General features: G+C 31.8%; 1 protein-coding gene across 1 annotated transcript; it reads right to left on the reverse strand.

Moving 5' to 3' along the window:
* Nucleotides 1–21,315: 21,315 nt before the first annotated feature.
* On the reverse strand, nt 21,316–24,935 carry LOC120090059 (3-dehydroquinate synthase). Its single transcript, XM_039047545.2, has 10 exons — nt 24,774–24,935; nt 24,412–24,663; nt 23,759–23,925; nt 23,217–23,315; nt 23,034–23,102; nt 22,817–22,957; nt 22,652–22,741; nt 22,380–22,547; nt 21,684–21,762; nt 21,316–21,574 (listed from the first exon to the last, which is right to left on the reverse strand). Exons 1-10 carry the CDS (start codon nt 24,856–24,858, stop codon nt 21,453–21,455), a joined length of 1,272 nt encoding a protein of 423 aa, XP_038903473.2. The 5' UTR covers nt 24,859–24,935; the 3' UTR covers nt 21,316–21,452.
* Between the last annotated feature and the right edge of the window lie 2,525 nt (nt 24,936–27,460).

Here is a 27,460-nt window from a genome sequence, read left to right on the forward strand (position 1 = left end):
TGTTGATACATTATATTAGTTTTTTTTAGAGGAATAAATATTTGATATAGTTCAAATATTAATTATATGAATATGATTCATATAGAAATTATATGTTAAAATTAATGTGAATGTGATTCATATTAAATGTATATAGTTTTATGAGAGAAACAAATACTTGAATATGATTCAAGTATTAATTATGTGAATATAATTTATATAGAAACTATATGCTAAAATTAATGTAAATGTGATTCATCTTAAAATTATATAGTTTTATGAGAGAGATAATCATTTGAATGTGATTCAAATATTATTTATATGAATGTGATTCATATAAATACTATAGGTTAAAATTAACACGAATATAATTCTTATTAATACCTTAGGTTGTTTGAAAGAATAACAAACTAAAAATTATATTATATGTAATATATATAAACTATAGATTATATGTTATATGTGATATAACATATAGTTTATATATATTAAAATGGTTAATATATATCAAATTCAAATTTTGAATTTGTATTTAATTCAATTAACAACTCCCTCTAGGAGTTATTCTCTCAAATTAATTAGAATAAGGGGATGTTATTGTAGGGAGAGAAAAATACGTGAAACGGTTTTTCACTGGAGAGATCATCTTCTTTCTCCCCCTCCCCCTCTCTGAGTGTTATTCTTTCTCTCAAGCTCTTCTCCTCTCTCTTTCCACTAAAATCGATCATTAGAAGCCCACAACTCTCTAATGATTCTTGTCCTTGAGAATAACGAGGAAGACCTCGTGGTGGTATCCTCTCCTGTAAGTTGTGTTCGTGGTTGCAGGTTCGGGAGATCGAGAAAGCAGTCCATCTTCGTGCTTAGAAGAGGAAGCGAGAAGACGGTATTCTTCAAGGATATGTGATATCCCTTCCCTCTTCTCTATTTTCATCACAGTACAAGCATGCTTAGAATTAATTATGTTTCTCCTTTAGTTCCCGTCACTCTGAATTACTCTGTATGTTCTGTAAAACAAAATTTAGAGACAATGGCATCCAATTACTTCCGTTGCGGGGAATTCCAATCCTTTCGATATAAACTTATATGCTTAGAATGTATGTTTGATATGACCAATCTTCATATATTCTTTGTTAGGCTAGGGATAAATGTATCTATATGTATGAATATCATTATGACAAGGGGTTAAAGCATGCATGTTGGTAAATTTTAGGTTGTTTAAGACAAAACTTTTATAACATTGCATGATTAATCAATTCAAGAATGAAATCGATTAGTAACCTAGGCTATCTAGGTTATTAATCATCTCAGTTGAACCTATCGTACTTAATGTTGTTGTTTATTTGTTATGGACACTAATGAACCCCAAACATTTGAGCAGTTAGCTAAATAAGAATTAATTAGGATAGATGTAAGATTTCTATGGACATTATTGAACTCAGTTAATCGAGCATGTAGTTTAATTAAGTAATTAATTAGTGATAAGGATAGTTTCCTTGGCTATCCGAGGAAGTTGACTGCACATAAAATCATAGGAAATACTCCGTAGTAATCATTTGATCAATCGAACATTGGATAAGTTTTGAGTTAGCCATTTTTACTTTTCTCGTAATTTACTTTTTCATAATTTACATTCCAGCACTTTATTTTCTTTGCATCGACACTTAATCCATTCCAAACCTCTTCCTCCGGCTACCGCTTTAGCTAGGGACTTTAATTAGTTCAAAACTACTTTCACGTTTCCCTGCGGATTGACCCGAATTGGCCACTATTACTACGATTTTATAGTAGTAGCTGTAGAGTTTGGTATATTATAAATTTCATTTTATTAGTGGAGGTTTGCAGAAGACAGTAAATTTCCTCTATCACCTCTCGTGTCTGCATAGCCTCAAAATAGGAGGATGCAAAACATCGAACAAACTCCTGTGTAGACTCAATAATCTCCAAGATAGAGACCAGTCCACCATTAAACCCAACCTAATTTTGCAAACACCACATACACCACAAAATCACATGAAAACAATTTTCAACTAAGAATCTCTATTAGAAAGACCAAAACAAACATTAGGATAAAGGAACGAGTGTCAGATCATCGCTTTGCCCACCTTACATCGGAAATGATGGATTTGAGTAACTATAGAATTGCCACAAAAAACATGTGTGACTTCTATTAGCTTATTTCTAATTTGATGAGTCGAATTAAAAGTAAAGTAAATTTGTAAGTAAGTGAGATTAGCTCAACGATAATCGACATGACCTTCATCCCTAGAGATTAGAGATCTGATCCCCACCCTACAGTTGTTGTAAAAAAAAACAAAAACCTATGGTTTTCTAGTTAATTACAAAAGGGGTATTATATTGTCATCATATAGCCTTCACTAGAGTTACTCACATCATGCTTTCATTAAAACTATTAGATTATGTGGTCTTATACTTCAAATCATATGATGTGATTTCTCTCCAATTAATATGGGTGAGTAATTGTTAGACTTATGTATTAAATTTTCAAATCCTTAAATGAAAAAATATTAAAAGTATTAATATGTAAGATTAAATTTACCATATATTTATCAACTTTTTTTTTCTCTATTGTTTCAGTTTTTCAGTTGCAGCAAGGGCAAATAGCAGTGAAGTTGATGCCTTTACGTAATAGACGACTTGTGGAAGGTAAGTAGTTCTTTAGAGTTTTTCACATTAAGAGTTTAATTTTGTTGTGCTCGTTTATCTTCCATAGACTCTTCTAAGAAGAAGTGGATTGAAAATTTGATGAAGATGCTGGAATTTGTTGGTGAAGGCTAGTTTACATCCACTTTTTACATTGTAGGAGCCATCTTGAGAATAATGCCACATCAAGGAGTCTTGTTTTGGAATGGTTCTTAAAGGAATTATTTGTGTTACTTCAATCCTTCTTTTCTGAAGAGAATATTGAGTTTAGAGGTACCCTAACTTAAAATATTAGGCACCGGTGTGATTTTTCTCATAGACAAGAAAACTAGAGCAAAAATATTATTTAGGGTTAGTTGTATAAATGACATTCAAGCTCAAAATAATAGAGTATATAGCACAAGGGATAAAATAATTGCGTATATAGCACAAAAATTGGTAAAAGACTACAATGCTCATGTCCAGCCCATCATTTCGCACGTTTTTTCCCGATTTCTCAAATTGAAAGCTATCTAATAGCTGCTATCAGTGATAGCTTTTAATTTGAGAAATGTGCTATAAATTGCTACCATCAATGAATATCACTCATAGCTGTTATCAAATATGGCTTTCAATTTGAGAAATATGTTATCAGTTGCTATCATTGTTAGCTTTCATTTCAGAAATATTAAGAAAACAAAACTCTCGAGTTGTTCCTTCACTCCTCTCGCAATCTCAGCTATATGGGTCCTTCCCATCTAAACCCTAAAATCCATCTTCTCTGTCATGCGCCCAAAGTATGCGAGGGCAAACGTGGAGTTCATGCAGTGAAGAAGAAAATGGAAATGTGTGCACTACAAAAGGGCAAACTTAAAATTTTTTTAAAAAAAAAATACAAGTTGATCGGTTAACATTTTCCATATTTACAAATATTATAAAGATGTGCTATATTTTCATATTGTTTTCCTGATTGTACTATCTGCTATAATTTCCCTATTATTTATGGTGGGTCGGAACGAATTGACCCAGTCCTCATTTTTCCAACTAATTGAATTTAATATTATTAATCTTAATTACTTAATATTTTATTAAATATAAATATGCATGAATACTTGGTTTTTCTTTCCACACTTACTAATTTTTTTATTTTTTTATTATAATTATTATATATTATATGAGTGATTCTGGACCAAAAAACATAAACAACATTTGCCATTAACATGGACAACAAAGTCGAGAAGATAGTATGATTTGGATAGAGGGTAACAACCTAGGACCAAAATGGGCTTAGAGAAAAGGTTGGCTTGGGTCTTGGCTCAAGCTAGTATGCTCGGCCTTGGCCGCCTCATCAAATGCCTAAGAGGCATATCTCACACATGTTCCAACCCAAGTGATTACTATAGACCTAAAGTATAGCTAAAGTTAAGTGCTCCACCTCAACCTTGGCACTCTAGTGAAATATAAAACAGGGCACACCCCTCACACATCCAAACCTAATAAGTCAAGAGAAAAACCTAAGTAATTACTAATATATATGAGGTAACTGGAACTTCAACTGACTCCTCTATTATCTAGTTCTATTACTGACTTAGATATCAGAGTCATTTTTCTTCGTTTTGTAGGTTCGCTCTTCTCCAAGTTATAAATTTATCGTTGTTATCATATGAAGGCCAGACGTATTTTTCCTTGACCAAAATCAATGATATAAATTAATTTTTTGAATTTGTAATATTTTCTATTTATCTTATTTGTCTGATTTTTCTCCATTGATTTTAAGTTTTGGTACACTATATAAGTTTGTTGTAGAAAAACTTTAATCTCAGTAATGTATATATTATTATAACTAAATTGACTCAATATTTAGAAGATTAGGAGCCCATCATAAAGTTTTAAAAGTACATGGACCTATACCTATTAGACACAATGATCCATCAAAGCTGACGAACCTCTATATATATATATATATATATATATATAACACCTCAACAGATATTTCTTAAAAAATTATTAAAACAAACTAAAAATATACAAATTAATAAATCAACATTTTACCATGCTTAGATTTGTCAATATTATTTACAGAATAATTATTTGAAATGATAAAATTGCTGAAAATATTTTCAAACATAACAAAATGTCAATAGTGACTTTTTTGTTATATTTATAAATAAATTAACTTATTTTTCTATATTTAAAAATAACCCTTATTTATATGCGATATTCACATTAATAATATTTTTTTTTATTTTTTTTTATGTTTTATTGATTATTTTATGATATTATAATGGAAATGTTGGTTGGTCCCTTGTGTTAATATTGAAGCTGTAGATACATGGTCCAACCACAGTCTAAATTTTAGTCCTTGCACTTAATTTTTATAATTTGATTTAATGGCCCAACCACAATTTATCATGACAAACTCTTTCTTCTTCTTTTTTCTAACAAAATATTTTTTTTTTTTTAGTTTTTTTGCTGTCAAATTTAGGTAGGCAAAAAAAAAAAAAAAAAAAAAAAAAAAAAAAAAACGAAATTGCCTCTCACAATTCATTCAAGTATTTTTCTTTGAAGAGATTGATTTTTTTAGAAAACGAAGAAAAGGTCGTACCACCGTTTTGTTATTTGATTTCAACAATGTTGTAGTTTAGTAGATATCATTTGATTGAAACTTTTTGTTTACATTTTAGGTAAAATTAAGAATTAAAAATTATGAAGTAAGAATGAAAAATGATCTAAATTAAGTAGATCTTTGGGTCATCAACTTCAAATAGGTGGAATTGGCTATTATAGTCCACTTCATGTCTCGAACTCTAATTATAATAATTGATGTTTTTAATTATTTTAATCTACAATTAATTACATTATTATTATTTCAAAGTATTCATTGTTACTGTTTTTACTATTTTCTACTCATCTTCTTTCTTCTTATTTTTTATATTGTTTACTATTTCTTACTCGGACTAAAATAGTCTACACCTCAAATATGAACTATTATAAATTACAAACTACTATAACCTATCAATTATAATAACCAAGTTAGTGCATCAAATACCTATAAAGATATTAACTCATGCAATGAATTGTACGAACTATTAATTAATTTTTCTTTTTTAACAAAAAAATTATTAGAGATGGATTTGTAGGGTAGGGATTTGGAGGCACATGGAACCTTCACCTAAAATAATTGGATATGGGCATGAAAAAGCCTTTTTTGTAATTATTTTTTTGAAAAAGAACAACTTCATTAATAAGTAGAAAAGTCTTTTCTTTGTAACTTTTGCAGCCTCAAACCATATTGCCAAAAGAAAGTTTAAATTTTTCTAAAAAAATGTTTTTTTTTCTTTCTTCAAATTCCTTTTTATTTTAATTTAAAGATTTGTGTATATCTTCTTAATTTATTGAAGGGTAAATTGTAAAAATCACTCACCTAAACTTTTAATTGTACCCAAAAACTTTAAATCGTAAAAATTGAGTCCTCAAACTTATACAAATGTTAAAATTAGACTCTTAAACTTACATAAGTATAGAATTGTAATAATAGAATAAATTTGATGGTCTAATTTTCATCAGTGGGAGGCTCAATTTCTACAATTATTGTAAATAAGAGGGTCTAATTTTAATACTTGTAAAAGTTTGAAGGTCTAATTGTTATAATTGGAATTTAAGAGTGTAATTACAACCACCACCATATTTCAAATTGGTTTTACAATTTGCCCAATAAATTTATTTGGTTGCATGTTATTCTACAAATGCTTTGCCTTAAATTTGAGGGCAATTTTGTATTTTCAGCCTTCTTTATTTTTTCATGTGAATATTTTAAATTTTTTAATATGTATATATTATTGAGAAAATAATTGAAACAGATCCTTCTTTTATACCTTGTCGGCATGCAATGCCCTATGTTGATCTAACTATTTGTTTGCAAATCTAAAAATATGAATAAATTATTTGAATAAAAATGTTGAGACATCTTTTTTCTTTCTTTTATTCATACAAAAAAAACACACACACACACACATCTTGATCTTAAAATTTTAAATTTGAATATAATAGGTACGTAGTATGTAGTATGGTATTTGATCCTCTTTAACTTCAAAAGAAAGAATAGATGTGAATTATCGTTGATCAACTATACTCACTTTAACCTTAAATTTTTAATTTGATTACCATTAAACTTATATTTATAATTACAACAAATTACGTTAAAACTAGTCCATAATAAATTAATGTTCATCATAAGCACAAAAATGCAAGAAGATAGTGCAATCATCAAATATATTAATTTCATCCTTTATTTGGGTTAAAGTTCATTGTTCATATGCGTAAGTTATATATATAGGCTTTTAGGGACAAATATATAGAAATCTCTCTAACTCCATTTATAAACCAGTTTGATATTTTTACTTTTGAGTTTGTATTGAATGGTGCACGTGTTATAAGATGGAATATATGACTTTATTTTCTACTCGATGTTAAAAACATTTTAAGCTCTGGTATATTAACTGTAGTTAAATTTCTTCTTTACTATATTTTCTTGTTTTTGAATAAGAAAAAGAAGTGAGCGAAAACAAAGTTTAAGAGTGTATAATTTTTATAATTAGAATTTGAAAGAGAATTTTATTTCATCGTAATATCAAATCCTTTGATTTTTAGCTTGTCATAAAAGTGAGATGTTTTTTTCTCCCAACAAACAATCCATTAGTATAAAAAGAATAAAAAGAAATTAATTTGATACATCCTACATATAGTCCTTATACAATGTCAAATTTTTAGTATGGTAAATACGAAAAGGGAATATGAACCTCTTATTTCAAAGAAAGAAAAGATATCCTTATCAACTCTTTTGATACTTTTAACTTTATATGTATTTTTTCTAAATATAATTTTATTGATAATTTTTTATAACAAAAAATTAAACTACATTTCTTAGGCAACATTAAAATTAAACTAGAATTTCTTAGGCATTATTTAAATTTAAAATATTTTTTAAAAAAAAATTGAGCTCGTGTACGAAGTACAGGAGTTTTCACCCTACTTGTGGATCAAGTCCACGAGTCCTGTATAGTTGGCTGCCCTTTATGACAGAGGAGGTGAAACAATGGAAACCGTATACCCCAGGTACATGATTTACTTCAACAACACTATCCTATTTTGTCAATAGTTTCAAGGTGAACCTTAAACAAGAAATCTGTTTTTTGAACAATATTTTCATAAAAAATATTGCCACTATTCTATTTTTGTCATTAGAAAATATTGCCACTATTCTATTTTTGTCATTTTTAAAAAAATATATATATTATTCTTGAAATTACCCTTCAAATATTTCATCAAGATTTATTTTGATATACTACTTAGTACCTCTCGGCTTCATTCATTACTTATCATAAAAGAAATACTTAATAACTATGTGGAAACCTATGAAATAGAATAATATATTTTCCAATAATGTGTTAAATAATGGAAAGAGTACGTTCACTAAGTAATATAGACTTTTTTCCTAAATTTATTAGAGGCGACATTTAATTTACGTAATTAAAAGTAAACCATTTGGGTGTAATTCATTTGTCGTCCCTGCTGTATTCAATGAAAAATTATCACGTGGAAATTAAATTTTTTTAAAAATATATATTAAAATTTACTTTTTGCATGTAGAAAAATGGGGACCATCTAAGTATTGGTCTAACCAAAATCATGGAGTGAATCAAGATGACGAGGCAAAAGAAAAGAAGTTAGGGTAATAATTATAGAGACATGTGTGACCATGAATAGGCACGTGGTGCACGTGAGCTCATAGGCTGTAGTTTTCCGACAATTGTGTGAGACCAGTGATCCAATGTTCTAAAAGCGAAAAGAAAAAAAAAGAAACAAAAGAAAAAGAAAAGAACTTTGGATCTCACAGCCCCAATTTCCATTTGCCATCATGGCTGCAGCTGGTGAAGGAGGCATATTTCACTTCATTTTCAACTTGTTTGTTTTAATAGCATTTTAAAAACATTAATCTTTCACTTTTGCCTTAATATAATATTTGAAACTTTATTCCATTTTAGCAAATAGATTATGTAATATAACTTTGAACATGCATCAATGAGTGATTAAAAATGAACTCTTTGTTGGGCTGATGACCCTTCACAAGTCCCAAATATACAAGATCAACATTCGAGAGATGAAGAAATGGCTCAGAACAATTCTGTCAAATCCTCGATACTCAAAACTCGATGTTCGATTACTTGCTACTCGATCCTTGATCAGAATTCCCTTCTTCATCTGACTAGTCTCTGTTAAATCCTTGATGCAACTCGACGACAACAGAGTTAATACTCGATCGTACTCGACGGTTCTTGAACGATACTCGGTGCAACTCAAAGGTGAAAACGATGTACTCAGACCTACTCGATAGCAATGAATCGATGTATGATTGGCTTGATAATCTGATTATTCGATGTGATTTGAAATATAAAAAAATGGTGTGTAATTTGCAGTAAAGAATTACTCGATTGAACAAGAAAGATGAGAGAAGAAGAAAGAGACACAGTGTTTACGTAGTTCGGCAAGGTTGCCTACATCCACAAAAAAATATGAAATCTTTTTACTTAATGAAGATTGCTTACAGATTTGTCGTTTGCAAAAAATTAAGAAAATGATGATAACTTTCTAATTTGAATTTGAAATCAGTGGTATTTATAAGGATATACCAGCTGACCGTTACAAATGTTAGTTATAAACAAACAGAAATCTTAGGTATTTGAGTCAAAGCTTCTTCAAATTCTCCATCTTGACTCCAATGCCTTGCAATCTTCATGATATTCCTGATTCTGACTGGTTTGTCTACCCTGTGTCTGAAAGCTCAAAACCAACCTGTTCTAAACATTTAAACAATTTAAGCTTTGAAATGGGTTTTGTTAACATATCAGATGCATTCTCTGAAGTATGGACCTTTAAAATTTCTATCTCCCTTGTCTCAATTTTATCTCTAATGAAATGATACTTGATATCAATGTGCTTTGCTCTAGTGTAGAATTATGGATTTCGGGACAATGGATAGCACTTTGATTATCACATTAGAGTTTCACTATTGTTTGATCTATTCTAAAGTCTTTCAGCAGTCCCTTGAGCCACAAAGCCTCTTTGATTACTTCAGTTGAGTCATATATTCAACTTCAGTTGTAAACAAGGCTACTATAAGTTATAGTGATGCATTCCAATTGATTAGATTAGGACCAAAAAGGAAAAGGTAACCTGTTAAGGACCTCCTTTTGTCCAAATCACGAGCATAGTCAACATTAACATATCCATAAAGCTCTAGTTTTGGTTCAATTGACCTTTGATAGATTAACTTTGAGTTTTTAGACCAAACTAGATACCTTAGGATCCATTTAGTAGCCTTCTAGTGTCTCTTACCAGGATTAGACATATATTTACTAACTAAGCTAGCTGAATATGAGAGATCAGGTCTATAGAAATCATTAAATACATTAGGCTTCCGACAGCTTGACTATAGGATATGACAACCATCTGTTTTTTATATTCTTGGTCAGAATCCTTAGGAGAGTTAATTGAGGAAAGCTTAAAGTGTTGGGCAATGGGTAAACTTATAGGTTTGGCATCATTCATGTTGAACCTTTTAAGGATCTTCTCACAATAGTTGGACTTACTGATGCTTAGAATAGAATCCTCTTTGTTCCTATGGATCTCTATTCCTAGGACCTTGCTTGCTTCTCCTAAGTCCTTCATATCAAACTCTCTTTTTAAGAAGTTTTTAACTTGGGTTAGATCTTCTTTGGACCTTTCTGCCAGTAACATGTCATCTACATATATGAGTAGGTAAACTTTATCCTTGTAAGAACCTGTGTTTACATAAGCACATATATCAAATGAACTTCTTTTGAATCCAATGCTAGAAATATAGTCATTGAATCTCTTGTATCATCATCTAGGTGATTTTTTAACCCATATATAAACTTATTGAGTAAGCAAAAGAGATTTTATTTTTCTTTAACTTCAAATCATTTAGGTTGTGTCCAATAGATTGTCTCGTCTAGATGTCCATGAAGAAAGGCAGTTTTGACATCTAGTTGATACAATTCTAGATTATTTTGAGCAACTAAGGATAGAAAAAATCTTATGGAAGGTTGTTTTACAACAAGAGAGAAAATCTCAACATAGTCTATTCCTTCCCTTTGAGGGAACCCCTTGTAACCAATCTAGCTTTAAACCTAGGCTTTTGATCACAGGATACTCCTTTTTTAAGTTTAAAAATCCATTTAGAAGCAACAGGTTTATACCCTTTTGGTAGAGGAACTAAAGATCAAGTGTCATTCACCTTTAGTGAATGTGTCTCCTCATTCATTTCCTCAATCCAATCCCTTGCATTAGCACAACTTGTTGCTTTCTCAAAGGTAGTTGGTTCTTGGTTAGTAGGAGCTACTACAGCATTTAAAACCAGATTCATATAATTCATTTCAGTATATCTAGCTAGAGGTGTGATAGTTCTTCTTTGTCTATCCCTAGCTAAGACATATTGGCTTAAATCAGGTTGCTCACATACTGTCTCATCATGTTCCTCTACATCTTCCTCAATTTCTCTTGTGATACTAGGTTGGTAGACTAATTTGGCTACTCATATGGTAACTCCACCTCAAATCCGGTGTTGGATGACCCTCCTTCATCCTCTACCTTTTTCTTATTTAGCATAAACATCTCCTATTCCCTAAAGGTGATGTCTCTGCTCACTAAGAACTTCCTTTCAATAGGATGCCACATTTTGAACCCATTGACAGCCTCTATAAAGACTACACACATACACTTGACTACTCTGACCTTTAATTTTCTCTTATTTTGGTGTACAAACCCTACACATCCAAAGACCTTGAGGTTATCTAGGTTAGGAGGATGATTAGTCCACTTTTGCTCAGAGGTAAGCAAATCTAAAGATGTGTAGGGCACCTATTTAAGGTATACACGGTATAGGATACAGCTTCTACCCAAAAACTTTCCCCTAAGATAGCATCAGAGAGCAAACACCTAACCCTTTCCATTATGGTTCTATTTGACCTCTCAGCAACCCCATTTTATTGAGGTGTATATCTCACTGTTCTATGCCTAGTTATACCATTCTCACTACAAATTTTATCAAAGTGTTCATTTCAAAATTCAAGCTCATTATCAGTTCTAAAGTATTTTAACCTTTTAGATGTTTGATTTTCTATCATAGTTTTCCATTCTTTAAACTTCCCAAATACTTGGTCCTTAGTTTTAAGAAAGTATATCCAGCTTTTCCTAGAAAAATCATCTATAAAGGTTAGAAAATACCTTGAGCCACTAAGGCTTGGTGTAGGAGATGGTCCTCATAAGTCAAAATGGACATAGTCCAAAGCTCCTTTGGTGGTATGCTGAAATTTTGTGAATCTTTGTCTGGTTGCTTTACCTAAGATGCAATGCTCATAAAAGGAAAGATGCTCACTGATACCTTTAGGCAGGATTCCTTGCTTGGACAGAGCTTGCATCCTTTTCTCACTAATATAGAAGAGTATTTTGTGCCACAAGTCAGCCTCTGTTAAGCTTATTGTTGAAGTTGTGTAGGCACTTGTTATCATCTCTACTCCTCTCACAATGTAAAGGTCATTGACCTTCTCACCAACTAACACAACTTTGGAATCCTTTATCACTTCAAGAACTCCACCTTTTCCTTTGTATTCACACCCAATGGAGTCCAACATGCCCAAAGATATCAAGTTTCTGTTGAGCAAAGGTACATGTCTAACATTTCTTAGAAGCTTGATTGATCCGTCCTTTAGTTTCAAGGACACTGAACCAACCCCTTTTATCTTGCAGGCTTCATTGTTGCCCATGTACACTAATTCTCCATCTATTTCCTTGTAAGTATTAAACCAAGGTTTGAAAGGTGTCATGTGATAGATACATCTAGAGTCTAGCACCCAATCATGCTTCCCAAGAGGACTGATTTGATTGGTTTGATTTCTGGTGGAGGCTAAGGCATCAAAGTAAAAATAGGAACCTTCAACTACTGATGCTTCTAGTTGTTTCCCCTTCTGATCCTTCTCTTTTTCTTGGTTTTTCCTTTTCAGACTGTAGTAATCTCTCATCAGGTGACCTTTCTTCTTGCAGTAATTGTATCTCAACTTGGTCTTAGGCTTGTGTTCTTCACCTGACTGGTTTTTATTCCCCTTGGACCGGTTTTGCTTATTCTTCCCCTTGGCAAATAGCCCCTTTGCACTAGGCTGCTCCTTCTTGACTGACTGAAGCTCTAACTCTCATGTTCTTAATGCTGAAATAATGGTATTTGTGGTGACTGATTCTCTACCATACTTCAGAGCATTTTCACCTCTTTATAGGCTTTGGGTAGAGAGTTTAATAGCACAAAAGTCTCATTCTCATCACCAATTTTCTCACCAAGGCTCTTGAACTTTGAGACTATCCTCGTGAATTCATCCAAATTTTCTAAAAGAAGCTTGGTAGAATCCATCTTGAACGTGAAAAACTTCTCCCTCAGATACATCTTGTTGAGGAGATCCTTGGTAGCAAAAAGACCTTCTAGCTTGACCCACATCTTGTAGGTTGTGTCTTGATCAATTATTTACCTCAAAATACTGTCACTAAGATTCAGAACCAGAGTCTCATATGCTGTGAGCTTCAAGTCTTCTCTTTCTTGTGTTGATAAGGTGATTGGTAGTGTTGATGGGTCCAAAAGGGCCTTGTATGCTCTTTGTTGTCCAAGAATGGCTTTGATTTTGGCCTTCCATAGGCCAAAATTGCCCTTCCCATCAAAATTCTCAATCTCATACCTTGCAACAGTCATTTTTTAATCGGACAAGTATCCAGTCTTGATTTCTTGAAAATCTTGAAGCTCCAAGAAAGATGACCTTGATGACCTTTAAACGCTCTAATACCACAAATTGTTGGGCTGATGACCCTTCACAAGTTCCAAATACACAAAATCAACTTTTGAGAGATGAAGAAATGGCTCAAAATAATTCTGCCAAATCCTCGATACTCAGAACTCGATGCTCGACTGCTTGCTACTCGATCCTCGATCAGAATTATGTTCTTCATCTGACTAGTCTCTATTAAATTCTCGATGCAACTCGATGACAACAGAGCTAATACTCGATTGTACTCGACGATTCTTGAACAATACTTGGTGCAACTCGAAGGTGAAAACGATGTACTCGGACCTCTTTGAAGCGATGAATCGATGCACGATTGACTCGATAATCTGATTACTCAATGCGATTTGAAATATAAACAAATGGCGTGTAATTTGCAGTAAAGAATTACTCGATTGAACAAGAAAGATAAGGGAAGAAGAAAGAGACACAGTGTTCGTGTGGTTCAGCAAGGTTGCCTACATCCACGGGAAGATCTGAAATTGTTTTACTTAATGAAGATTACTTACAGATTTGTTGTTTGCAAAAAAAAAAAAAAACTAAGAAAATGATGATAACTCTGTAATTTGAATTTGAAATCAGTGGTATTTATAAGGATATACCAGTTGGCCGTTACAAATGTTAGCTATAAACAAACAGAAATCTGAGGTACTTGAGTCAAAGCTTCTTCACCCTTATAAGTAATTTTTCTTATTATATCTATTAGTTGATATGAAAACATATATTAAAGGCTTGCCTAAGCTAGATTAGAGAGGAGCATTCATGCACTGTATACATGTGGGTGTTAGAGCAACATCTTCATTAGGGTTAAAACCAAAATTTTAATATGTCATTGTGAGAGACTAAGTAAAACCTGACAAAACCCTTGAATTCTATTAAGGCAAAATATCTCATACCATTGAAGATAGTTGTCCTCCTTTATAAACTCATGATCATCCTCTTATTTAACCAATGTGTGATTTTGGTCACATTCCCAACAAACTCATCATCCATCAGAATTCTTCATTTCTTGATCCATTTCTGATTAGTAGCCTTCCTCCTTATAGCAACAATCTCAACTATATAGTTAATATAGGTTGAAGAACACAAGTGATTTATATCTCTTAAATAACCGATCATACAATAAAATGATTATTATTTTCTTTGATGTCTATAGGAATATTAAAATGTAGTTTTCCCATATATTAAAAGATATAAGTTATTGTTTAGAGTTGAATTATTATATATTAGTGTGTCACATTTCGTGGGAGCTCCCCCTTTGTTCACCAAGTTATCAAATAAATCATCCCCATGAGGTGCCCCCTTTTGATAGGAAGCTTTCTGTTATGTCTTCAATGGCCCTTCATGGCTTGCTTTTTCCCCTTTTCTTGTCCTTCCTCTTATAATATGTTTAATTATTGTTACCTTTTGCCTCTTATGATATTTTACATCTTTTTCTTTTTCTTTTTTTCCTTTGTTTTTCCCCTTTGGTTTAAGTGTTTCTTCCTATACAGATTGAGTGTCTTACACATGAGGAGGATGCAATGATTTTCCTTTTTGCTGGTTTCTACTAGGTTAAAGTAAGGTACTCTCTTCTCTTCTTCTTTTCTATATAAAATTAAGACGAGTAATTCATGCATTTCGAGATGTTCTATCTATATGCAACACACTCTCATCACACTCTAAAAAAAATTAAAATATTTTTAAAAAGAAGTAAGAAAAATTTGTTATATGACAGATTATGATTAGACAATTTAGTTTGACATACGAGACAAATTAGGATTATCTCTAGAATTAATAAATTATTGTCATAATAATAATGTAAAAATAATGGTGCAAAATTACGAATAGAAATATGTTTTAGTCTCTAATTGTTTGAGTTTCTTTTGTTTTAATTATTATTTTAATCTTTGTTTTTAAAAATTTAACCTTTATTTTAGCATAGTTGTTTGGAAAATTCTTCAAAATAGCCCAAATGATTTAGGGTCCTTTTGGATTAAAAAAAATATATGTTTTTATTGTTTACTTTAAAAACAGTTTACATTTAAACAATCAATTCAAATAAACATTTAATTGTAATTACTTTTGAAAACAAGTTCAATTATAAAAACATTTAATTATTTTGTTTGACACAGTACTTCTTAAAAGAGATTTTAATTTAAATAGCTAATGTTTATTTTTCAAAATAATTTAGAATCGTCCCACTAATTAAAAGGGAGCATATTACATTTAAATCGAAAAAAAATAATGAGAGAGTTATAATGAACACGGAAATTACACTAGGTGACAATTTAAGAATAGGATATTTAAAATATGTCACACACTTTTTTCATTTTGTAGTTATGATATTTTTTAATGTATGAAGTGTATCGAAGGTATATCAGTAGTGTATCAAGTGTGTATCAGGTGTATCATGTATATCCGTACATTTTTTACATTTCATGGGTTGAACTTGTTTTTTGCCATTTGTGCAAAAAGTAATAAATCTCGACTATGGGTCTAATTTTTAAACTTATTTTATCAAATCTGTCAGAAGTCCTAAAAAATTGTAGAGAGATAAATTTAAAAAGAAAAGTTTAAGAGAAAAATAAATAAATAGAAATAAGAGGAAATTTTTTAAAAAAAATATATCAAATATAGTCTTTTGAGTCCTTTTAAAAATAAATTATCCACTATATGGTCAAAATTTTCTCATTTTAAATACATCATAGTAATTTTAGCAATGACAAGGGTGATGTTGGATTATTTTTAAATGGGTCCTTATATTTAACCTATTTCAATTATATTTTTTTCATCAATGTACTTAAAAAGGTATGATATTTATTGTAAATTGGTAGAAACTTTATGAAGAGAAAAACTTTAGGTAAAGCTACTAAACAGAAATAAGTCACTCTTTTTTCCAACTTCTTAGTAACTTATAAGAAGCCATTAGAAACTTTCTTATCCTAATAACTTCTAGTGACTCACTAATTAATTTCATGTTTGGTAAGTTCATATTCAATCAATTATAACAAAAAAGAAATAAAATATGAGTAAAATTGAAAAGAATACTCAAATTAGGGACTAAACAAAGATTGAAAGATAGCTTTAAAATTGCACATTAAATGAACATTAGTGTAGTATGTTTTCCAAACATCTCTCTAGTATTTAAATATCAAATCAAAATATTGAGCAAAACACTATCTATAGTTGTAGGATTTAGTAATAATGATTTGGCAAATATTGGACAAATGATCCATCACATCCCTTCTTTAGATGTCTTGTCTACTTGATTTTGATTTGAACATCCTTAGTATTATGCCCTCCACAAGTGCCATTAAGGGCATTTTGTGTCCCATAATAGTTGTTACTTCACCTTTCATCTATCCATATTTATGGCAGGTTTTAAAGGTTAATGTCGATAAAAATTATGATATCTTAGTGTTAAAAAAATGTAAGAAAATTATGACTAATATATAAAAACCTCATTAAAATATTTAAATGAATAAATAAACATTTCACCATTTTTAAAATAAATGTAAAATCATTATTATAGATATTAAATTTACGTTATCTTGGATTCGTCGAGTGTTGAAAGATATATTTGTCTATCTTTCTAAAGCTCCATTATTTTTATGTGGCAATCAATTAGCTCTTCAGTTTGCCAAAAATCATATTTTCCATGAACATATTAATCATGTGGAGATTGATTTTCATTTTGTAAGGGAAAAGTAGCTTCACGAGATACGTAACTTCATTTCATTTCTACAATTTAGCGGTCTGCATATCATTTTACTTAGACACTAATCATTTACTATTTTTGAGATGCAAACTCATGGCTTCTTGGTGCTAGGGAATAATAGAATATAGTAGATCAATTACTAAGGGAGTATTTGGGGCAAAGAGTTGACTATTGTAGTCCTAGGTTATTATAGTTGGGTTATAATAGTTTGTATTTGGGATATAGATTATTTTAGTTTGTGTTATAATAGTATGTGTTTGAAATGTAAACTATTTTAGTTTGAGAATAAAATAGTAAACAATGTAACAAAGAATAAAAAAAATTATGAATGTAAAATAGTAAAAATTATCGCAAATAGTAAATACTGTAGCAAATGACGATTTTGAAGTAATGTTGACGATAGCTAATTGGGGAATACAAAATAATATTTACTGTAGCGAGGGGGTTATTATAGTCTTAGGATAGTTTTTACCCTAAATACACCCTAAGAGAACATTTGGGATAAAGACTATCCTAAGACTATAAAAACCATCTCTTGCTACCGTAAATACTATTTCGAAACTCCCAATTAGCTACAGTCAACACTATTTCAAAATCCCGTTTACTACACTATTTACTATTTGTTACAATTTTTACTATTTTACATTCATCATTTTTTTTTTATTCTTGGCTACAGTATTTATTATTTTCTTCTCAAACTAAAATAGTTTACACCTCAAACACAAACTATTGTAACTCAACTCTAATAACCTAAGACTATAATAACCAACTTCTTACCCCAAACACACCCTGAATGGTTAGGTTTGGTTAGTTGTTGTTAGTTTATTACAAATTTTTTTAATTATCGGTTAAATTCTCTATATCTAAAGTGTATCATCCCTATAAACACTTGAAGAGACTTCAATTAATAAATTGAGACATATTATTCATTTTCTTATTATCTTTAATATTTTTGTCAATTTTTTATGACAGACATAAATAAATATTGATTCACTCTCCAAGAAATTTGTTTCAAGTTTTTTATCCAATTAACTTCTAATAAACTTTACCAATATATACAGAATTACTACTTGCTTGTCATTCTTTTTCATATGGGGTGTTAGTACTTTAATTTATGTAAGTTGTAACTTGAGATTATACCCCTAAAAAGCCTGTTCGATCTGAATTTTATATAAATTTATAAATTTAAATTTCATTTTACCTCCTAGTTTATCTTCCTTTCTTATCATCATTCAATCTTATCAAATTTTCTTTTTTATTTTATTGTGTGTACTTCCACATTTACAACACACCCATCATTATTATAATCAAACATAAATTCAAGAATTACGACGTGATGATGAAATAAATAAGAAAGATAATATTATGGTTGCAATTCTTTTTATACGACAGATCCATTTCTTAATTGCTATTATTATTATCTTATTCTATTCTACTAATCAAATGATAAATGTATTGAAAACTAAAATTATATCAAAAGATACCCACTTGTAAAATTTGTATATTTAAATAAAAGGAAGAGTAATTATTATCAATTAATTATAATTAAGGTGGCTTCTTGGGTAGAATGTTTGTCTCCTAAATGCCTTCTTCATTACTTCATGCCCTTCCACTATTTTTTTTATGTATCTCATGCATACAAGTTTTGATATTATTTTAATAGCAACATAATAATTAACTATAAATTTAGTTCTAAATACTTGTGAATTTGTTCAGTTTATAACCTTTAAAAATTCCAACTAGAATATTTTCCTATTATACAAGCACCAGAATGACATACTTCTTTTTTTTCTTTTATTTTTAAACAAATACTCCATAAAAACCCGAAGCTCAAAGGAACAAAAGAGGACAAAGATCAATATTAATTACATCCAAAAACTTAAATAAGGAAACAAGTCCCCAACCCTCCCTAAGTCTTCCGAATTGGAAGAGACGAGAGAACCATAATGAAACTTAAATTCAGGAGTGTAGCGGATTATATGGTGAGCAACTTGGTTACTAATGCGAAGATAAAAGGAGAAAGAGACATTTCCTAACATCCTCACCAATATAAGAATCTCATCAATTGTGTTCTTCACCTCAGTGAAATTAGACAAGCAGTTGTTATTCACCTCCCACGACATAATTCTTAAACATCATTTATTAAGATTTGTTATGAGTAATTTTGGACCTGAAAAAATAGATGATCAATAGCTGAAAAATGTTGTTTAATAAAAATAGGTCAAAGATGAGAGTAGATCTAGTCTCAAATAAGTCTACGGTCAACCAATCCTTAGACTAGTCATATCTAATCCTAACTTACATTCTAATCTTGAGACGATAAGGAAACCTCAGGACATTCTCTTTATAAATACATAATTAGAACTTTATATGAGATAAGTTCAAGGTTTGACTTCTTCTTCATTCTACATTCTCCATCTTAACTTTGACAGCGTAATCTTTTTCCTATGTTTTTGTAAGTCCTTTGTTCTCTAAATTAATAAATTTACCATCGTTGAATCACGTTAAACTCATGCGTGTTTTCTCATGTCTACATATTCTAGTATCAATAAAGATATTTATATATAATTTTCTTCTAAAGTTCTAGAATCATTTATAAATAATATCTTTTTTGTGTTTTTATAAGCTCAATGATTGAAAGAAGAAAGTATTTTCTAATTGAGAAAAGACTCAATAATTAAAGTATATTTGTAATTGATTATTACTGTATTATTGGTGTTATATAACTTAACGTGTAGAGGAATAATACATGATTAAGAAAATTGGCTCAAGATTAGGAGAAATAATGAATTAGATCTACCTTTAGTTAGAGTACATATCCATGGAAATTTTATACTCATATCTTTAACCAAACTATATAGTTGCTTCAAATATCTCTTTAAGTATAAGGTTTAATCAATGCCAAAAGCCAATTCCTTTTTCCAAAAAAAAAAAATATTAACAAAAATTATCAGACTTTACAAAAATATGTTAGATTGCCAATTAAATCTAAACTTGCCAATTGACAATTTAACGAAGACTAACTTAATTAACTAAATAAAAATCGTGTCAAATTATAAGTTAAAAAAAGTTCAACTTTTAACCGTACACTTTTTAAGTTGTTTCAATCTTTATCCTCGACTTTCAATTTCATCAAATTTTGATCGGTCTTCCATTTTCATTTCAGATGATGATGCTATCTCTTGGGGTTTTTGTCGTTTGAATTTGGCTATCCTTCATTAAATTTTGGCCCAATGAAGTTCTAGTTTCTTGGGGGAAAAAAAATGAAATGTTGATCTTAAACTTGCAACTTATACCTAAGATAAGTTTTTATTTGAAAATTTATTAAGAAAATTATTCTATATACTTTCACTGAATTATAAAACATTTGAATGATATAAAATCTATAAAATTCTAAAGAGAGAAAAATATTGATTTTTTGTTAAATTTTTGTGAGCTTTTGCAAAGTAATTCAGTTGTGCATTACTCAAAACCTATATTTTGGTACAACTTGATATTATTCAAATTCTAAAAATGTTAGTGGATAATTAATTAGTGAACTGAATAGTTGGTAAAAAATGCAACATTTAGCAAAATTTAGAGTCCTGTTTAATGAAAATGAAAAAATTAAAGGTAAGAATTGATCCAACGTAACAAGTTAAATAGTAAAATTTGATTTTTTTTTTTTCCTAAGTTCTTATACTTTATAATAATAATAATAAGAATAAGAATAGTACTACTAATAATAATAGTTATTATTATAATAATGATAATAATAACAACAACAGTAGCAGCAGCAGCATCTTATCTATTTAGTTTGTGTACCATGAAAAATATCAAGATCTCAACTACACAAAAGTTTCAAGAAAAATATCGATAAAGTATCTAAAAATATCTACATGTGGCCAAAAATTTAATATCCTAAGTAGTAGTACTTTTTTAACTTAATTTTCAAAATATGAACACTATAAATAAATAATCCATATTTGAGAGTATTTTTTAAATAATTAAAATCACTTTTGTTAAGCACTTTTAATCACTTTAAATCAATTAATATTTAATTTTACACTTTTAAATATTTTGAGGGGATTCAAACTCCAACTAACACATCTCGGATGCAAGTTAAGCTATTATCACTTTTAACATAAAATTGATTTTACCTATTTTAGGAATTTCAAAACCAAAAATTAAAAGTCGGTGTTTTCAAAAGATAAAATATACAACATATTCAAATGGTAAAAGGTGATCAATCATCATTTCTCCACGATAAACTCTTGGATTTCAATTCCTGTATGTCTTGCTTCTCCTTGCAATCTCAAGAACACTTCATCACCAACTTTAAGTGAGGTAACAGGGATCGATTTCTTCTCATTTCCTGCACAGCGTTGCAAGCAATATTTGGCAAAAACAAATAAGCAAATCAGTAAAAACTCCTGATTTGAAACAAAAAATCTAAACTTGAAATGACACGAGTTAAAGACGACCTCGACCAGGGCAGACTAAGGCAACTGTTTCCGCATTCTGCAGAAGGATGCTGTAAGGAGTTTGCTCATCTGAATCTCTCTGCAAATAGTAAATTATTCTCACAAGACATTTCCAGCAACAGACCTACTAAATTAAACTGAATTATCCAAACATTATCGATAAAGGAATCCCGATTGTTATTCTTATATATTCCGCGGTTTCTGTTATTGTCATGTGAATTATGTTTTCAAATTGAAACTTTCAAAACTTTACAAATTGATGTAGGATTATAGTCGATTTCATTTTGTTTCACAAAAATGGACAAATAGAATATTTCAGCTGTTGATTGTAACGTTCAAAGTACAAAGCATAGATTTCAACTTGGGTATGCGTATGATTGGCCCGAGGAGTTTGGAAGTAGGAGTTATGAACTCTACTCCTTGTTTGGCCCAAGGAATTGGTGGGTCCACTACCAAAAAAACATCAATTTTATACCTTATTCAACTTCTTACACTATGGACCCTAAAAGTTTACAACTCCCACACTTCATAACTTCTTACTCCTCAGTCCTCTATTTCACTCCTAACCCCAAATACCCTCTAAGGAAATTGAGTAACTTAAACAAACGAACACAACATTTTCAGTTTCCCCGTTCATAGAAACATCAACAGATTTTAAACTAACATGCAAGATTTGGATAGCAACATGAGGCGCACCTTTGCCTGGACAAGGATCAGCTGCCTGGTCTCGATCTTTACACGTCCAACAATAGCGGTTCGTTGTCTGCCTTCTTGATCAACTACAATTACCTCTTTGCCTGCATGTAACTCGGAAAGGTAGCTAGTTTTCCCTCCCGGGACAGCTACATAGGCATGGACAGGTCCCTGAACATTCACAAGATAATGAAAAGGCTACAACAGAATATAGTGCCATTCTTATAGCTTGCTCTGAGACTACAATTGAGCCAGAAGATAACTGTTGAACTCACAGCATTGACACGAAAAGGCCGGCTAGCAATGTAATTTGATTCTAAGCATTCCGAGTGAACAAGGAACAGTCCTCTGGCATAGGACCCGACCTAAGGAAGAATTTCATCCCTTTTACACAAGAAACTTGGAGGCAGTAGAAAAATAAGAAGAGGATGGAGGATTACAAGAAGCCCTTCGCCGGGTCTCATGAGACTACAGAGATCGACACAAACTCGATCTCCCATTCCAGCAACATGAATTTGAGTAATAGTAGCCTTAGTCAAGCTCAGGAGATTACTAGCTTCATTTCTTCTGTCAAAATAGTCCTGATGACATTATAAATATAACATAATAAGGAGCAAGACTTTGCACTAGAATAAATAAGGCAAAATAATAAACCACCTTTAGCTGAAAAACAGCTTCAGGATCTTCAACTTTCAAAATAACTCCGCCCAGACCATGTTCAAGCGCCTAGAAACACAAATGAATTCAATCATATTATAATGATGTCAAGAAAATTACACAGTTCTTCGGTTGTATTTATTTAGTCCATCTTTCTGCTCTGATACAGCCTCAAATGTGCACCTCAAGGAAGATTTGAGCTTCAATAGGAGTTTTCGAGATGGCAAACACTGTTTTCTGACTCCCCTGAAACGCTGCAACAATATTCTCTGCAGGTATTATCTGCACATAAAAACTAAGACCTATGAGTTGCTTTAGTTCAAATTGAGTTGCTTTAGTTCAAATGGGGAGTCCTAAGTTGAAAGGAAAGCACTTTCAAAATTTTCCAAGCTGTCTTTTCAATAAAAGTACTTTTAATATAGCTATCTGCAAGTAGATTTTTGTTTTGAATTCAAAACCAAACCTGCTGAATAAACAAGTCGCCCTGAATCCATCAACAAAACCCCATAACCACTTAATACTATAAATTCAAAAGCAGAGTGTTTATGGACTCATCCAAACAGATCAAATCCTTTTTTTACTCCCTACTCTAAATTATACATTCAAATTGAGCACAAATTACTGATATAGAGTAATGAAAAACCAATGTTTCGGATTTGAAGATCTCAAAACAAAATTAAAATAGTTAGAATTATGAGCAGCCTTATCAGAAATAAAGTGTAAACCTGCCAGTCTTGTAAATCAACAACAACAATGTCTGCAGATGCATTTGCTGGTTGAAGCTGCTCCAACTGCTGGGGGTTAGAGACCTCAACGACTGAGGCAATTAGTCTACCCTCTCCATCAAAAACTCCATTCTCTTTGATAAAAAGAGGATGTATTAGTGCAATTGCTGCACAATCCAACACCAAACTTCAAAATATATACCTAATAACAAGTTCACAGTGATCATGGCACTCTTGAACTGAACCAAATATATCAGATCTGCTCCTCCATTTCAGGCTAAACATATCATTTCATCCCTTGTTTCACTTCTGTACTCAAGATATCAAAATTATAAAGCAAATCTCTACTGAATGACACCATCAAAATTATAAAATGGACTGGTGATTTGTCATTTAAAAGATATTGTTTACTAAAGCAAATGATTATTAAAAGGGCAATAACAGCATTTCATCATCGTGGCATCAGTCCTATAAATCATCATTTTCCATATAGCATCAACCAAGAAGTCGAAAGTTCGAATGCTTGAACTTAAAAAACATCTCTACTCCTTGAATTTATCTTGCCTAACAAAAGCTCATAAATTTGACAAAGATAAACAATAGCAAAAAAGAATCTATATTCAGATAAACAGAAAGTGAAACGTAAAGCTTACAAGACCATTCATCAGCAAGCTCCGTATTATGAGGCGAGAAGATGAAGGTGCTCCATCCCCTCTCAACCGCAGCCGTCATAACCTGCTGACACTCACTCCAAATCCATACCCCCTTGGACGCCTCAGTCGGAGACATTGCAGAGGGCAAGGAAGCGTAAGAACACTGTAAACGACTCACATTCGAAGATTTACATTCACCAGCATAGGCTTCGCCAAAATCCCTCGAAATTAGGGGCCGATGTGTTAAATTCTCTGAGAACCTCACCAGAGATTAAGCGGCAAACGGGTAAATCAGTATCATAACATTAAACGAGAAATGGGATTCAAAATCTCAAATTGTTGAAGAGAAGAGACGGGAGAACCTGGTGTTTTGTGGTAGTAGCTGATGCGCTGTTTGGAAAGAAATGGAGAAACAGGCGAGGAGGAACAGAGCAAGGCCATGCCCATCGTTTTCTTCCTTGACAACTCTCTCTCGCTCGTCCCTTTGAAAGCCCAATGGCCCTGTGACCAAAAAAACAAAAGGGTGGGCCGTTATACTAGTAAAACGACAAGTCGTTTTGTTTGAAACATTTTTTTTTTTTTTTAAGTCTCTTAACTTTGAATCTGGTTCTATCATAGTCTCTAAATTTTTAAAAACTTTCATTCAAGTCCCTAAACTTTTAAAAGTACTTATTTTGATTTCTTAAATTTTTAAAAAGTACTCATTTTGCATTCAATATTTTTACTATTCACTATTTTTGCAAAAATTCAAAGTCCACAGACTAAAATAGGATTTAAATTTTTTTTACAATATGTGTTTGAGTGGATCAAACTTCTAATCTCGATATTAATACATACTTGACGTCAATTGAGCTATATTCAATTTCGTTTTAAAAAAATTAGGCAAGGATCATCTGCATGCAATGGAAAATTATTTCTTTTAACCTAAAAAAGTTTTTACATCTCAAAACTAGCATCTTTTTTAAAAACTATATTTTTAAACTTCTTTTTTACTTTTTTTAGATTTTAATTTGAGGATCTCACTGTTAAGGATACCAATACAGCCAGCCACATCATCAAAGGAAAATCCATTCAGCAGCTTCGTCAGCAGTGCAAGACTTCATAAATTACAATCTTACCTCTTTACCAAAAGAATAGGATGGTTACAACAAGTGTCTAACCATTTTTTTGTTATTCTTGCATTCCCAAATTAGGGATTCCATATTGTATAAATACAACACCTATGTACATTTCAATATATAAGAAATCATAAACGAAAAGTTGGCTTGCCACTATCGTGTATTGTCTGCCTGATTGAAACTATCATTTACCTTTCCTAATACTATCGTCTACCTCCTGACGTTATCGTCTACACGATATCGTCTATCTCTTGACGCTATCATCTACCTCCTTCAGACGTCATCGTCTACCTCCTCTAAACACTATCGTCTATCTCTTGACGCTATCGTTTACCTGTCTAAGTGCTATCGTCCGCCTCTTGACACTATCGTCTACCTCTCTAGCACTATCGTTTACTATCCAGTTATATACCTCTTCGAACGCCAATGAGCACTTCGACTTCCCGCGTGAGTCCGCCGTCTTCTTCAACCTCACTTTCTAACTTGATATCAGAGCACATAATGACCAACGTCAATCAAGGAAACCTGGAAGCCACCCTCAACACATCTAACTTCAGTGGCCCACCCTTAAACCAACTTCTCAATCAGATAACCTCCATTAAACTTGATCGTAGCAATTTCCTCCTATGGAAAAACTTGGCGCTTCCAATCCTTAGGAGTTACTGACTCGAAGGGCACCTGATCGAAAAAAAGGTTTGTCCCCCAATGTTTCTGCAACCTGCAGTCGATGAGAGCATACCGACTAGATCAACTGGAGTAGAAGCTGCTCAGCGCAGCGCAGAAGGAAGCTCCAGCAGTGGTGCTTCCAGTTCGTCGACAGCAGTTGAGGTAAATCCTCAATACGAAGTGTGGATGGCTGTAGATCAACTCCTCCTCGGCTGGCTGTATAACTCCATGACACCAGAGGTTGCCATTCAAGTGATGGGATGTGAATGTGCAAGGGATCTGTGAACTAGCATTCAACAACTCTTTGGTGTTCAGTCCAGGGCTGAAGAAGATTATCTGAGACATGTGTTTCAAACAACCAGAAAAGGTAATTTGAAAATGGAAGAGTACCTTCGAACTATGAAAATGAATGATAACAATCTTGAGCAAGCTGGTAGTCCTGTGCCACCAAAAGCTCTTGTTTCACAGGTATTACTAGGACTTGATGAAGAGTACAATGCCATCGTGGCCACGATCCAAGGGAGAACAGACATGTCGTGGCTTGATATGCAATCAAAACTTCTCCTGTATGAAAAGAGATTGGAACATCAGTCAAACCAAAAGACGACAGTAGACATCAACCAAGTCAGTAATGCATCAGTGAATATGACAAATACTAGACATGTCAACCAAAATAACAAGACCAATAGCAGCAATCAGTCTACTAAGGGAGGACAACGAGGTGGTGGTGGCCATGGCAGAGATCGAGGCAGAGGAAGAAACAACAACAAACCTGTGTGTCAAGTCTGTAGGAAGGTAGGACACATAGCGTTTTACTGCTTCAACAGGTATAACAGAGATTTTGTTCCCAATTCTCCTCAAAACAAGAGACAACCTTTCCCCAACAACTAGACAAAAAACACACAATCTCACCCAACAGCCCTAGCCACTGCTTATGGAAGTAACCCCTTTCTGACAAGACAAGAAAACATGACTGATGCAAATTGGTATGCTGACAGTGGTGCCTCCAATTATGTTACCTCAGACTTCAACAATCTTGGCAACCCGATTAAATACTCAGGTACTGAAGCAGTCACTGTAGCTAATGGTAATACTCTAGAAATTTCTCATTTGGAACTGCATGTCTGTCTAGTGATGCCTGCAATTTGAAACTGAATGATATGTTATGTGTGCCTGCCATAGCAAAAAATTTGGTCAGTATATCTAAGCTAACAAAAGATAATAATGTGTTTATTGAATTTCACACGGATTACTGTCTTGTTAAG

Source organism: Benincasa hispida, chromosome 11 (genome assembly GCF_027475165.1).
Source record: "Benincasa hispida cultivar pf3 chromosome 11, pf3_genome.v1.1, whole genome shotgun sequence".
NCBI classification, from domain to species: domain Eukaryota; kingdom Viridiplantae; phylum Streptophyta; class Magnoliopsida; order Cucurbitales; family Cucurbitaceae; genus Benincasa; species Benincasa hispida.